Source organism: Dermacentor variabilis, chromosome 8 (genome assembly GCF_050947875.1).
Source record: "Dermacentor variabilis isolate Ectoservices chromosome 8, ASM5094787v1, whole genome shotgun sequence".
In the NCBI taxonomy this organism is placed as follows: Eukaryota; Metazoa; Arthropoda; class Arachnida; order Ixodida; family Ixodidae; genus Dermacentor; species Dermacentor variabilis.
In genome coordinates this window covers 104822222-104837894 of record NC_134575.1, presented here as the reverse complement: position 1 = coordinate 104837894, position 15673 = coordinate 104822222, and the positions used below count along the sequence as shown (strand labels likewise).

General features: G+C 44.7%; 1 protein-coding gene across 3 annotated transcripts in view; it reads right to left on the bottom strand.

Annotated features, from left to right (window-relative positions):
• Positions 1-15063, bottom strand: part of LOC142590507 (uncharacterized) — a 28371-nt gene extending 13308 nt beyond the window's left edge. The window contains exons 1-3 of one of the 3 annotated variants that reach the window (XM_075702686.1): positions 14887-15063; positions 11533-11640; positions 6365-6571 (exon numbers count right to left, since the gene is read on the bottom strand). In XM_075702686.1, the coding sequence (XP_075558801.1) occupies positions 6365-6557 (193 nt within the window). In that variant the 5' untranslated portion in view covers positions 6558-6571; positions 11533-11640; positions 14887-15063. The remainder of the gene's footprint in view (positions 1-6364; positions 6572-11532; positions 11641-14886) is intronic. The other 2 variants (XM_075702687.1, XR_012830170.1) reach the window with 2 other exon arrangements.
• Positions 15064-15673: the final 610 nt, after the last annotated feature.

Sequence of the window (15673 nt, the reverse complement as noted above, 5' to 3'; positions counted from 1 at the left end):
AATCAAATTTAAGAGGACAGTGTGCGGTGCATCACGCTTTTCGCAGGGCTAAGCAAAGTGGTACTTTCCCCCATGCTAATTAATCAAAGAGGAAGCCATATCATCTCTGCTATTACATATATGGCACTTGACACATACCAGGAAACCTTTCTCTCGATAGAGTTGACAAAGTCCATGTTGACTATCTTGTAACACTAGCATCTGGCGTAATGTAAGTTAGTTACAAGGGTACAAAAGTTCGAGGGTGCAAAGTCCTGGTCTATGAAAATCAGCGGCAAGGCAAGCTGCAATGCGATTTGTGCGGCGAAATTCTGGCACAAGGCTCCCTTTGATTGGATCAAGCCAGCCCACCGACAGACAAAGCACCCATCCTATCAAGACGAGGACCATGGAGTTCTTTATTACTGTAGAAAAAAAAATATTTTGAAAATGCGAAATTTTGAGAAGTCAACCACTTCGTTGTACATCCCTTCATGATGATTTCCCCAATTATTTTTTTTTTTCCGGACGATATGAATTTTTGCACCATCCCGAGAGGTTCATATAGAGATTCCACTGTAAATATTTTCACTGCTGAAATGTATTGCAGCTTTGTTACATTTTATTTTTGTATTCGTTTACAATCGCTGACTAATTTGAGACTGCCTCCGAAAAGTCAGGCATTCCGAAAAAACGAATTCACACAAAAAATTTCACTGTATTTACCGAGTGGCTTAAAAACTCGTCAATATGTTTCAGCGAGGTGCTACGTTGTCATACCTATAGATCAGCTTGCACATCAACGAAGCTGACATTCTCACTGTAAACAGCTGAAAGCACCTTGCAGGTTTGCGTTAGCTCAGAGTTGGAAGCACAGACACTGGCTTCTCACTGCCAAAGCCCGATTCATCTTAGAGCACCTGACAACTATTTTGTCATGGATAATTTAAGCACAGAACTAGACCTCACCAACGTTGGTGAAGTGCTCCAGCATCATTTCTGTACGCAAATGAATGATGAGGTCAGCAGATGAATGGGCCTAATCAGGTTCTATAGAGTTGCAATCAATGCATGATTACAGCATTTCATGTTGGATCGTGAAACCCATGTGGCTCTGGATTGCGTTCTCGGCCACGGTCTCCATGCATCTGAAAGCATACTGACTGCTGCGATCAAGTCAACATTGTAGCTCTTGCCACTGTCCACGCATAGCACTGTGCAACTAGGCATGCGTGGCCGATAGAGCTGCTTGAAGTTCGGACAATCCCTTGGTCCATTGGCTGTAGGAGTGATGTGTTTGGCGGCTAGAATTCCACCGGCATATTTCAGACGTCTTTAACATGGCCATGAGCAATGCAGTTGCCCGTTATCATCAGAACTTTGGGTCCTTGCCACTCCAACATCCTTCCTTGCTTCCGAATGCATTCTCTGAAAGGAAGTTGTTTATCCACACCTTCTTGTTGGCTTCGTACAGCACTTGAACATCCACTCTCCTTAAGCATCTCCGATTTTTCTATTTACTTATGAGCATTGGAAGCTTTTCAGTTCCCAGGATGTTGCAACCGACGAGGACGGTCAGCTGTCCCTTGCAGTGCTCGCCACCATGGCAAGGGTTCCCAGTGAATGCAAGAGTTTGTTATAAAACAGCTTGTAAACTTATAATATAGCCCGGTTTTGTCGCAGTTACCATATTTACTTGAATCTAACGCGCACTTTTTTCCAATAAATCGGGTCCGAAAATTGCGTACGCATTAGAATAGGGTAAGACCCTAAACCTGCATTACCATATTGCCGTCGGCATTACAAGGTGGCCACCTCGTATGCCCTTCAAGCCTAGCTGCCGTACCTTCCTTCATGTGCTGTAGTACATGTGCTTGTGTTAGACCACCATCTATCTTCCCGTTTTTTGCGTTTGCTTTATCAGCATGGAAGTGCAGACTACGAAGACACGCCAAGTTCAACATGATGCCTCAATTAAAAGGAAAGTGATCACGTGTGCAAAGACGAATGGAAATCGGGCCGCATCAAGGGCGCTTCGAGCTACGAAAACCTGCATGCAGGACAGGCGCAAACGGGAGAGGCGTTCCACTCCGTTGGCGGCTGCATATGGCATGGTCACGCAGCCCCTATCTTGAAAGTGATATGCGATGAAGGTCCTACGCATCTAGGCACCCCGCGCTGTGTTCTCACCGCTTAGTTCGTGTTAAAGCGAGAGGTCACACAAAGGTCAATTCGCTTGCTCCTGCTACTGCACTTTCTCGCTCCAGCGTTTTGATAAACAGTTCCCACAGTCATCGTGTGAGACGTGTTCATATTTGCTTGTGCGTGCGTGACATCATGCTTGTTAATTTAGTTAGTAAGCGAATGGTAAAAAGTTCAAACGGCCGATAAAACTACTATCCTTACTTTATGCATAGCTGTCTAATAATTTGCTATCGCAATCTATGTGTCGCTTTTTGAGCAAAACTGTGACTTTCTTTTATTTATCATAACTTTAGTGCATTGCGAGTAAGCCTTTGTTTTTCCAAATGAGAGAAAGTTGTATTTCTACGTGAAACAATGAGGTGTGCGGTACTGTCGAGAATTTCCCTTTTTAGGTCATGGAAAATGGGTGCACATTACAATCAAGGGCGATTTCCTTTCCCCCTTTCTTTTTTTTAGGTCACGAAACATGGCTGTGTGCCATGTTCGAGGGCATGTTAGAATTGAGTAAATACAGTAAATGTGCCTTCTAAGACCAACTGCTGGAACAATGACTATAACCTACTACAACGATAACTTTCAACAGCAGACTCGTCCACCAGCGGCACTTTCACCACGCATCTTCTTAAAGCCGAAGTTCTTTCTCATCTTAAAGGGCCCCTCACCAGGCCACACAGCAAATTTCGGTTATAGGCTGGAAGTTGTTACTTGCCGCCTAGGGAGTGTTCTGGCACAATAATTATTCAAATTGGTCCATTAATAACTGAGGCAGAAACATTTCAGTGCCGCAAACCCATGATTTCAGGAGGCGAGGGCCACTGCCAAGAGACACTCTCTCTGCTTGCCCCTTATAGCCTCCGCAAGCGAAATTCCTTCCCTGTGTTCTCCCATACTGGAGCTCGAGCATCGCGTGACGCATACATCACAAGCCCCGCCTTCATGTTTTTTCCCTCTCTTTTTTGCTGCGCACCACACTTCCACTGACAGCATCGTGCGAGCTGTTGCGCTTGTCTCGTTTCATGCAGCACATAATTTTGCTCGCTGTGCACGAGAACACCTGACTAGCGGTATAAGTCAGTGCTAAGCAAACACTAAGGCAGGCACAAGTGGCTCAGAAGTTTGGATGCTGGAACACAAGAGAAAATTACCTACTTTCATTGTCTGCGTGTGCAACCGCACGACATGGGAACAAGCAAACGAAACAGAAGTACATCTCTCTTGCTGCTGTGTGAAGTAAAACAAAAATGCAGGCATTCGGTGTGTGCGTTTTATTGTTTCTCTAGACTATCATTTGTCTACTGAGGCAACAGATTACACAAATGACAGATATTGTCTTGAATAATTCTCGAAGTCACGTGTCACTACGAGCGATGTCACAGCAGTGCGATGTACATGGGCGCACTTGTGCGATATATATCGACTCTCTGGCTGGGAGCACAGCACCCACAAGAAAAAGGGCAAACAGCGTTTGGTTTGAAATTTCAGTTCTTTCGGTGGTACGTAGAATTGTAATACCTAGCAGACACAATCATTAATGTGCAGTGTATGCACGGCGCTTGTCAGGTCAAAATAGCCACACCTGGTGAGGGGTCCTTTCACATTTCGGACCCAGCCATCACTCAGTTGAAAACCCCTAATGTACAGGCGCCGACAAAAGTGGTAAACTCCACGCAGCGGGAGCCGGAGCAACGGCAAACTGCATCGCAACGCCATCTACAGGCAGCATCTGGGATCGAGACAGCCAATGGTCAATGCCTGCAGATAATAAAGGGCACCCATTGGCTGTCTCGATCCCAGATTCTGCCTGTAGATGGCGTTGCGATGCAGTTTGCTGTTGCTCCGGCTCCCGCTGCATGGAGTATACCACTTTTGTCAGCGCCTGTACATCTGAAGCGCCGCAGTTTCTGCCTTTTAATTTAAAGCATCGCCAGACACCGGCACATGCAAAGCAATCATAGCTTTCAGCCACATCACAATAGCTTCATGTTTTGCGTGGGCACCTTGGCTAACATTCTTCTGTCGGGATCCAGAAGATTTCTCGACAGCTTCCAAAATCTTCACGTGGTTGTTTATGTAGTCTGATATTGTCTGCTTTGAGATTGCTAATTCTTTTCCGACGGCCAATTGTGACAGGTCACTTTACACTTTTCTGATAATGGTGGCCTGCTTTTTGCACTGTCAATCTGCTACAATTTCCTCGCTTTGAAGCTTTCGTCGACTTGGAGACAGACGATGAAGGCAGTGTTGGTACCACTGGTAGCAGCTGACAATGAAACCATTGAAGAAAATTGGTTGTTGAAACTGCTAAGCCTAGCATTGCGGTATGCAGCTGAAGAAAACCACAATGCAAACGAGAGATGATCCAAACAGTACCACTGACCATATGCAACTGACGTGTGCTGACCACAATGACAGCAAAAAGGCTCGTGGGAGAGTGCAGCAAGCGGTGCCTGCTATTGAGACTGTACTGGAAATGGAAGCTCTGAATTGGCAGGCAAGATGTACGCAACGCTGGTGTGAGACTGCAGAAAAACGAACTGACGGCGATGTTATTTTCCTGTGCGGTACCTTTTGACTTGCGACTGTGAGAAAATTTTTTTAAAGATCGAACGGGAACTGTTTGAAACATGAAAAATTTTGGTCATTGTTATACATAAATATATGGAGCATGTGACTGTACAATGGCAGGGCCGAAATATTCGGGCAGGCCCTTAAAATCGGGTGTCCAAAAATATTCTACTTTGTACCAGTAAACATATTGTAAACCATTTTGCTAATTTTATGCTGCAACCATTTGCACCTGAATTACCAAGGAGAAGTTGAGCCTCGATGATGTGTCGCAATATAACTTACACAACTTTCCTGTGTTTGCCATGTAGTATACTGTGAAACAAAATAAAGTTTGCTTCTTTCAAGTTGGTAAATTGGAGAAAGCGTCATCATCTTTTCATTACTGTGGCAAACACGCCAATTTTGTAAGCTTTGTCCAAACACGTCTTAATACTGCTAGGGGTGCAAAATAACATGTCAGGGCTTCACTTTGTAACTGCACTTGAAAACAATGTGGTAAGATGGGTGGAAGCGCAAAGCAAGATTGTGGCAGTGTGTTGCTTGGTTTCTATGAATAGAAAGCAAAACAGAGCAACTCTCGATTTTCACAATAAGCTTTGTTGTGTAATCGCTACCCTGTTGACAGTGAACTTAAAGACATTTTGGCGGAATTCTTTTGTGAGCACCGTGCACAATCTCTCCTGATGACAGCAGATTCAATTTAATGCAAAAGCAATTGAAGTGCTCACTAGTGTCTCAATTCTTAAAGAGAAAAGGCTTCACTTTTCGCACCAGCAAAGGTGGGTGAGCTTGTAGCACATAGTAACAAGAGTGCTGAGGACGAATACCTCTCCACTGGGACAAACTGGTGGTACAGAAGGGGTCCCATCAGCCACTGCAGCCTGCAGACATGGCACAAGAAACCTGAAGCTGCTATCAATGGGAGAGGACCAAAACGAACATATCGCCAACGGTCGCCTCGAGACGCCTACAGGTGGACTCTAGCGATTGCTAGTGTGTGCACCTCAAGTGCCCAGTGCATGTTGCTCATTGCCTGATGACAGCGCTGCACATGCCTAGTCCTGCTTAGTCATCACCGATGATGTGCTATGGGATGTCATGACTCAAAGTTGTGCCAGAAGAAGAAGCCTGACAGTTCCCATATGGTTTTCACCTCCCTCAATGAATGAGCGTATTGATAAAACAAGATATGTTCTACAGTTGACTGCATTACAGAATTTTGTTTCAATTTTATTCACCTCAAACCCAAGGGTCAACTTACATTCTGCATTGATCTACATTAATGTTCTTACACTAATACAACAATCTAGACATAACTAAGAGACTAATTGGGTGCAACGTTATCGTATAGTTATGTAAGGGCTACAACAAAACCAGGACAAGAGATCTCTGGATAAAGCCCTGCCATCTAAGGTGCTTCATGTGCTCAGTAGAGCATTATTTTTGCATTTTGCCCCAATCTGTATGCAGACAAGAATCATAAACCTTCTCATTTGTCCTCGGCAGCAACGTCGTACACACTTTAGCAAGTCGTACCAAGCTAGGCCGACTTAGCCATTTACAATGCTCACACACATAAGCGAATATAGGAGAAGTGGTGGTCACTGCCCACCTGAGGTGGAGCTTAGCTGATCCACAGCCTCCGTAGTCTGCACGCTCCTAGACTCGCTCCCTACTTTCAACGAGCACCCGACAGACTTGTCAGCCAGAGGCAAGCTGTACTGCATGCCAACCTCGACCTGACCGGCAACATTGGAAGTGCTGTGGCATGCCGTTTTGGCCGCGATGATTTCAGCTAGGCTCATCGCATTTGTGAAGCCTGCAGAAAATCATTTGGGTGATTGCAGTCTTGTTACAGCATCAAAAACACAACATAAATACAGCAGTAGAATAAATAAAGGGACACCTTACAACGCATAGCCAAGGAACACAAAACAACCCCTTCGGTTCGGTATTCCTAAAGGACTACAAAGGACAATCCACATTGAATACTCAAAAGCAGGGAAACCTCTTTTTCGTGGAAGGCTTACGACAGTAGAACATATCTCAGACACTTCATCTGATATATTGTAAAGCTATTGGTGCAGTACAACTAATGAAAAGTGATTGTAGAATCCTGAGGTCACCACCATCAGCCTATTTAATGTAGACTATAGGATCTCCAGTCACCCCATGTCTCATGCCAGCTGATACAATCCTGTGCTTGCAGGTTTTCTATTTTCTCACACTACATGTCTGCTGTCTACAATTGCATGTCAATTGGACTGGTACCGATTCCGTTACCCAGATAGGCCGTCAGTTACCTGCCCTACACATTACATTGCTTGCCCAAAGTTATTTTCTAGCGTGTTCCAGCATGCGATTCACTTGTGTCTGCCTCAGTGTTCATATAGCACTGACCAATGCCTCTTCTAAAGAAACTGGGACGTAGCTTGCTTTGCCATTGTGGGTATGTCGCCATGCATTGCGAGTGGGCACCGCGTGGTGGCACTCGCGACTGTACCGCCGGAGCTGGAGTGACGCTGTCGGCAACATTGTGTCGCCGCAGTGGTGCATCTGGCTACACGTTGAGCAGGCAGTTGTTTGCATGCTCATGACAAGCACTGGAGGCACAACGTAAAGTGGGCACCTGCTTCATCCCAAAATTTTTCTTTGAAGCAATTAGAAGTATTCTAATGTGAAAGAAATGACACACTTTCATTTTTGCATTTTATTAGGACATGACAGTATGTTTATGGTTTCCATTGATGTAATTTCTTCCTAGCTTTATTTATAGGTGTTATCACCGTTATAAGCGTTATCACGGTAGGGTCTAGGCAATACAATAGAAGCAGAAGCATGTGAAATCAACCCTTCTGTGCTCGCAGTGGTGGCTTTGTGGCTATAGTATCGCTCAAGGTTGCAGGTTCAATACCGACTGCAGCAGCCATATTTCAATGGGAGTGAAATGCAAGAACACTTGTGCATTTAGATATAACTGCATTCTAAAGGGATACTGAAACGATTTTGATTCTTTTTTAGAAATGTGCTAGGTTGTTAAGAGTTGACCCTTCTGATCATTAAGTGACAAAAAGTATGTAATTTATTATAAGGTTTTAAAAATGTACATCGCTACCGATCACAGAACACCAGTCAGGCCCTGAGATTTAAGCCACCCCTGACCAAATGATGTGAGGTGACTATATGACGCCAGTAGGGCGAGTTATCCGATTGGCTGCCCAGGGTGCGTCATTGATAATTTTTCCAACTTTATGGTGAACAAATGTTGTTTGTAATAGTTGAAATTTTAATTTGTTTCCATAAAAAAAAGCAAGCAGCTGAAACAAGGACCAACTTATCACCACACTCAAGCACTGCCAGCCTACAGTAAATGTCTGCTTATGTTAGAACATGCTCCGTTATGACGCGAGCTGCGCGGTTGGCGCTGGTCTCGATCTGCCTTTTCACAAGCAATATGGTTCGCCCTTGCGTTGTGGGCTACAAATGTAGCCATTGGCAACATGTCAAGCTGCGACATTGTGTCCCTCTGTGGAGCAAACATGCGAGCAGAGCGGCTACAACGCTGGTTGATAGTATCCGATCGACACCAGCACCTGCGTGTTTGCAGCCATCACTTCACGCTGAATGTTTACCATATACCACAACAGTGTTTCACGTGACGTATTCGGTTAAACGCAAGTGCAAGCGAACTATGCTTGGACACCTTACGGGATGAGTGGAGGGGCCAATGTGAACAGCCTGCACGATGCAGCCACTTGGTGGGACAGCACTCAAGCACAGAACTACTATAGCAGTAACTAAGTGCATTGTATTTTGCTGCAGGCATAAATTTTTGGTAGGAACGTAATCGTGAACATGTTTTTCTAAATGTTTAAATTTTTTTACACTTGGTTGCAGCAATATTAGCTCTTGGCTGGTTAAGCTCTGCGCCAAGAGGTGGCTGGACCATGCAGACCGACAAGGCCGCTCACAAATGTCTACACTGAAGCTCCTTCATCACAGCAATAGAAATATGGGGAGGAGCTTTACATCTACAACCATCCATCAAAGTGCCCAGCTCGCCTGCGGTTACCAGAATGCCGGACACACTCAGTGCTGCTACACAACGCTCACAACGCACACTGCTTCAATAGATCGCGCTTGGGATCGACTGCGAAGTTGCAGGAACTTCATGCACTGGTTCCAAGACAACCAGAAGTAGACGACATAACATCCCATCATAACACAGAGCCAGTGAAAGTGGAGCTTAACCCTAATTACTCTGCGAGTTCATGAGAAAACGTATGGCTATGAAGGAGGGTAACTTGTAATTTTCTGTAGCTCTCTTGATATGAGACGCTTCACACATATTGTGATGCGACTGTTTTACTGTAGCTGTACCCTAGGCATCTACAAAACTTGTTCGAACCATTTCAAAAAAGAACATTTAACTACGTGTCTTTATGTACGAAAACCACAATATGATTGCGAGGCACGCTGTAGTGGGGGACTTCGGAAATTTGGAACACCTGCAGTTCTTTAATGTGCACCTAAATCTAAGAACATGGGTGCTTTTCACATTTCGATTCCATCGAAATGTGAAAACACTCGTGGTCTTATTAGATTTAGGTGCACATTAAAGAACCCATCGAAATGCGGCTGCTGTCACTGGGAGTCAATCCAGCGACCTCGTGCTTAGCAGCTCAACACCATAGCCAGTAAGCAACCACAGCGGGTCCCAAACTGTTTCAGGGACCCTTCAAAGAACAGGGAGTCAAACCTAATCCATAGTCTGCCACTACGGCGTGCCTCATACTCTGCTTGTATTTTTTACACATACAACCCTATAATTTATGTTCAACACATCTGCCACAATGTGATATGCGATGCAAGGAATGATAATGCTCAACCTGCTTGTAGGTTATGAAAAATGGTGTACAACTCGTCAAGAAATGAGTTGCTGTAATAACGGAGGTGAGACAAAACTTTATCAAAGATATGCAACGTTAGCAAGAGTGCAGGCCCTAAGCTCTTGTTGGTAAGATTGCTGGCACCTTGTTCAGCCAATTAGAGTGTGAACTTGAGTGAAGAAAAAATGTGCGGAGACCATACACGATGATTGTCAATGTAAGCGAATAGCCCAAACGAACGAGCGGGTGAATGAGCAAAAGAACAATCGAATGAAAGAATGAAAAGGAGTGAACGAATGTCTTGTTTGCCAAGTCTGACCACCAGCCATTACAGACCATCAACTAACAGCAAGAACAGTCAAAAGAGCCAAGGAAAGATATTCCCTTCAGAAGATTTCATCGCAGCCACACATCCATGCAAGAATGAAATGCAGCGTACACCACACTGTTACACATAAAGCCCAGAGCAAGTGTCAAAGTTGCAATAATATATGACCATAAGAACAATAGGGCTAACAGTTTCCAATCACCACTCAGACAAACACTGAGACATTTAAGCATACCTGCGGGCCTCCAGAGCTATTTCTGATGTTGAAAAAAATGTATGTGATTGTTTCGGCCTACTGGCATTTCCTGCATTTGAGACCTAATCTATACTAACAGTTTCACCACCGTTCACAGGCATCGCTCATGGTGCAGCAAATGCATTGTACAATCGTGGTCAAAGATACGTGGAGCGTACGTGGAGATACGTAGGCGCAGGAGCAGCTGCGGAGCAGAGCTGTTTCACTGCTGATGGTCAGTGCACAGGAAAGCACTTCCATTTTGCTTCATTTGCCGTGCTGCTGTAGTTTTTGGCACAGCAGTGGCAGATGGCTACCGGGAAAAGCTGACAGGTTCGGATGGTTTCTGCAATGTGAGCCTAGTAGCTCTTTTGCCTTAAACGAGAATGGAACATTAGTCAGAATAGGCATTGACACTAATGTAGTGGCGGCTCTTTGCTTGCTACTGCTATGCACCAATGCCTTGCCATGGCATTTTGCGTTGAGAACCTGCATGTAAGTGTGCCGTGGCACACGCGGGCGCAAGGCACCCATGAGCATGAAGCGTAAAACCAAATCATTTGGACACCACCAGGCATACGTTCCGTGTGCTTAGCTGAACGGCCGCACTCGCGCTTGGCGGAGCCAGTGTGCGTATGCAAAAGATGCGAGCTGGCGAGGGGAGCAAGGCAAGCATGCACTGATGAATGCTCTAACTGACCGTCACCTGCGAAACAGCCGAACGCCGCACTTGAAATTTATCAAGTATGTGACTTGGCCACACGAGAGTGAGGGTGAAGATTGGCATCACTCAGTGCACCCTCAAACCAGGTGCCTGATGGAGATAGCAGCGCCGTGGTGTGGCCCCACAGCCGGGTATTTTTGACCGCGATTGTACATATAGACACAGATTTATAGTGAACCTGACACAAAAGATGTTGGAAAGCAACAGTAGTCCCACAGGGAAATTGCTCACAGCTGAGCACAATCAGTCGTAGCTCGCAACATGATTATTTTTTATGATTTATTCTCTCGGGACACCTGGAAACAAATTTCCTGGATTCTTCTACTATGTCTTCTGTGATGGCATCAGGGATCAAGTGCAACACAGTACTATAAGTGTTTTGGCCTAGACAATTTTATATCGGCATTTAATGCATTGTGGGAACTTCCAAGAGATAACTGGCCAGCCTTACTCGCCTAAATCTGAAGGTGCCTTGCCACCCCTATAGCACAACAGTGATATGGACTCATGCATCACTCAAACGACCTTTAATTCAATCTTCATTTACTGGAATATCTCAAGCTTTAGAATCAACTGCATGCCTCGAGCAAATGGATATACATACCAGATCCTGGACTAAGGCAACCAGCAGCAATCAGCACTTCCACCTAATTGTTGTCAACAATGCAGAGATAGGCTAGATCTTGATGGGCACAACTAACGTCAGCACAAACTGTAAAGACAGCAGTAGCACAGTAAAACAAATTAGACAAATGACGATACACAAATCCAGGGATATGGGCCTAGAGCACTTCACTACAAAATTGCCACACAGTGAAACATATGCTCCTCACGCAACCAGAAAAAAAGTTCTTTTAGCTGCAAATGTCAGGTGTGTAGAGTTTGTCCGGGTAGTTCGTAACCAATATTCTAAAAACAGCACAGACAAAAACTAAGGAGACACACTACCTGTGTAATCTACCATATCCGTGTTATTACAATCGTGATCACGGATGCAAAGTTACGAACATGACATATTGTTACAAGGAGTCTATTTAAAAAACTTGGCATTAAAGCACTGGATGGGGTGAGGCCACTAGACCAAAAGCAAAGTCCTCCTCTTCCCCCGCTCCTTTCCTTCTGTGTACAAAAGTGCTGTTACCAACATGAACAAAGAAAGCAGCGGACATAGGTATAATGAGCCGATTTGTGCGCTCATCTATGTTTACCTTTGAAGGTGCTCCCAAGCGACAGCAGCAGGGAAGTGAGTTTGCTTACTTGCTCACTCACCACTTACACAAAGCATGACACAACTCTACAGCTCACACATATGTGATGCTAACAAGCTTTAAGTCAAGTAAATGTATTGTTACATCTGAAAGCAGGGTTACCAAATGGTCCCAACAAGAAATGGCCAAATTTATCTCGAAATGCAGCCTAAAAATAGCCAAACTCTAATTTTTCGTGAGCAAAAAGTACCCCAAAAGATAGCCAAAGCATTTGATGATGCTCCGCAGGTGTCTTTTAGATGGTGTCCAAATCTTCTCCACATATTTTTCAAGCTCTAAAATTACTTCCGACTCATGCAACTAATGCAACATTGGCCTCAAGATACGCGTAAAGAATTCTAGTGAAAGCTGCCACTCAGACATGGGTTTAGGCACCACTTAGTGTTACAATGAACCAAATAATTTCTTTTTCGATTTACTCATGACATTATTTACTGAGCTGTGTTCTGAGCTGTCTTTAGTTCAAGCCTCGCTTTACCTGAGACACTTTCCTGTATGAGTCGGGCGAAATATTGCCAGCTCCAACCTCGAGGATCATGGTTCGGCTAGTCACGATCGAGTGCTCAAGAAGCAGCCCGAACTCAAGGCATTAAAATAGGGATGCCTTTTTTATAGGTTTGACTTATAAAATAAACATTTTATTTCCCTCCCACTCTCACTCTCTCACCTTCTCTCTCAATTTACTCAGAAGCAGCTCGATGCAGAGTTAGCAGACACTGCTGCTTGGAGACACACTGAACTTGGGAAAAAACTTGAAACCTTCTCACATTTTCCTTGTGTGAAGAGGCAGCAGTTGTGACTGCAATTCACCTTTGAATGGAAACAAACAGAACGACTTGCTGGCCCATAACAGAAGAGGTGAATTAAAGTTTACAGTTTTAATTGCCACCTCGATTATGGCACTGGCAATAATCCAGGTGGTATTAGTGTCGGAAAGAGTTGAACACCGCAACATTTAAACAGGGATTCTCTGGTAAGATTCGTGCAATGTGAAAAACATGTACATAAATTTCTGTGAATGCAGGCACGAATGCGTATGTTGCCAAATTTCCAAGGAGGGCTGTGTATCGTACTTTGAGTGCGATTTAAAAAAAATAAAGAAAGGTTAATTCCACTAAGGAACACACAAAATCTATTTTATTTGTCTCGCACGGATGTCATGAACCCCTTTATCGAACAAATTCAAGCACTATACATCAGAATAGAAAGTCAGTAGAACACTATAAATACCTTTGCAAACTGGCAAGAACTCTTTGCCCAACCAACACAGCGATGCAGGCAAAAATAATATGGACGTAACAGTACCACAAACAGCTATTATGTTAATCAAATGCAGTTCTTTCTTTACATGACAGCTCGAAAATATGCGTGAGCAACGTACAATGTAATGAATAGTAAGACAAACAAAGAGGATTTACAATGGTCACAAAGCATGTAATTGTGCATATAAGAATGTGCATATAACAAGTAACCCATAATCGCAATAACTTGTACACACATAGCTTAAAAGGAAAAATTGCCGCAGGAGTATGGTATGGAAAACTAAGAGTTCTCATCCTGACGCTGGCAAGGCAGTCATTCACCGACCTTTGGCGAGTTTGCTTTGCCATCTTCACTGTGGACAAACATCCTTTTCATATATTTACAGAGCTTATCACTGTAATAATATGCAACATTAAAAATTAATCATGAAACAATCACAATTTTTACGTAATACAAAGCTGCTTGACTAAAACGAAGAACAAACAGAAAACATTGCATAGAATTCTAGTTGGTGCTTACAGTGTGGATTTACACAAATGGATTAAATATACAATCTATCCCCACTTAAGTTAGCTCCTGCTGCCGCTTGAACCATATAGAACTGCCGAGTTGAAACGCGACACAAACTGTTCATCTGGCTGAAAATCTTCGCAGCAGCCCCCTACTCCGCCTGCCAGACCAAACTTAATGCGGTGTCTCATTCGACATGCGGTTTCTCACATCACTCTTTGCCAACGAAACCTGGCTGAACAACACGACTTCGCGTGGAAGCTTGGCCTTGTTGGCGATTCATTGCAAAAGGACACAGCGAAAAAAAGGATTCGAGAGAGCGCTGTGTAGTACGTGTCGCTCTCCCGTGTCCTTCTCTAATGAACAACACGCTTTCGACAGTTGCGTCCGAAAGAGGCAGCGCAATGAGGGACAAAGCACGCTCAGAGAGCATGGGGAACATTGGATTTCCAGCACTGCTTTATGCACTCCTAATTGCTCCTGATGCTAGCCCACAACTTGGCGTTGCTTGGTGATACCGGAGCAGAATATTTCGTTGCGCGCGAATGGCAACCGCCGGCGCGCTCTGCAGTCATCCAGCAACGTCGAATGGTAGTGCCTGGGCCCGATATTTGATGCGTCGGCCGCAGCGCGCCCGGAGACCTACTTCGAGCCCAGCAGCTACCTGTGGACATCGCTGGCTGCCTCCGGAGCGTCCCGGCGGCCGCCGTACCTGTGCTCTACGCAAGGGTGACGCGCACTGTACACGCATACTCGGACAGTCGCGTTTCTCGTTTAAAGCGACTTGCGGATTTCTTCGTAAAGTAAATGAATAACGCGGTGATTTGCGGGAAAACCAAGCAATGGGCTTTGAAGAACCCTCGACAAACATTGAAGGACCACGGGTGGAAATGACGCGCCACCACATGCGTACGTACAGTTGAGCTGTTGTGCAAGCCCACATAATAGTTTGATGTATAGCAGCCGGCACGGAACACGTACTCGACAGCTGTCAGCCCAGCTATTTAGGCGTGAACTGGCAGCAGAAAGCGCCGAACCCAAAACTCCAAAACACGAAGAGACGAGAAATTATACTATGGTTCAGTGGACCGAACGGCGTACTTTCGCTGAGGCGCTGCATGTGGAAAAATGTTGCGAGGGCGCTACGAGCGAAGTGGATTGAGGCTGAGGCGCGCTTCGCGGCATATTCAACGTAATTTCACTGTGGGCCCTGAGACCGAATGCGCGCGTACGCTCTTATAGAAGTGCTTTATTTCCACATCAAATTTATATTGACACCTTTTTGCTACGTATAAATATTTGAGGCATGGGTTATGCAACGTGACGTCCTCAATTTTGCTGTCGTTGTCAAGTGCGTCGTCTGCTAGCGAGCGCGCGTTCGAACGCTGGCGGACGCCCAGTTTTTCTGGCAAAAAGCCTGTGCAGTAAAATTTTTTATCGTTTTACTTGCTTTCGTGCGCCCGCGACTCTGTTCGGCCGGTACCAATAATCTTAGCCAGGTAAACTGCCATTTTTAACATTGTTTTTTTAAAAGCTAACAGGTTATTTTTGCCACAGAAGCTGCCTATCTGCAACACAAGCTACGTAAGAAAATTTTATTGATATCATGTCATTTTACGCCCGTTTCTTGTTGGTGGAATATTGATCAGGGACACTGATTAAGGAAAGCAATATATAGGGAAATAAGCCAGCTTTAACTCCGTG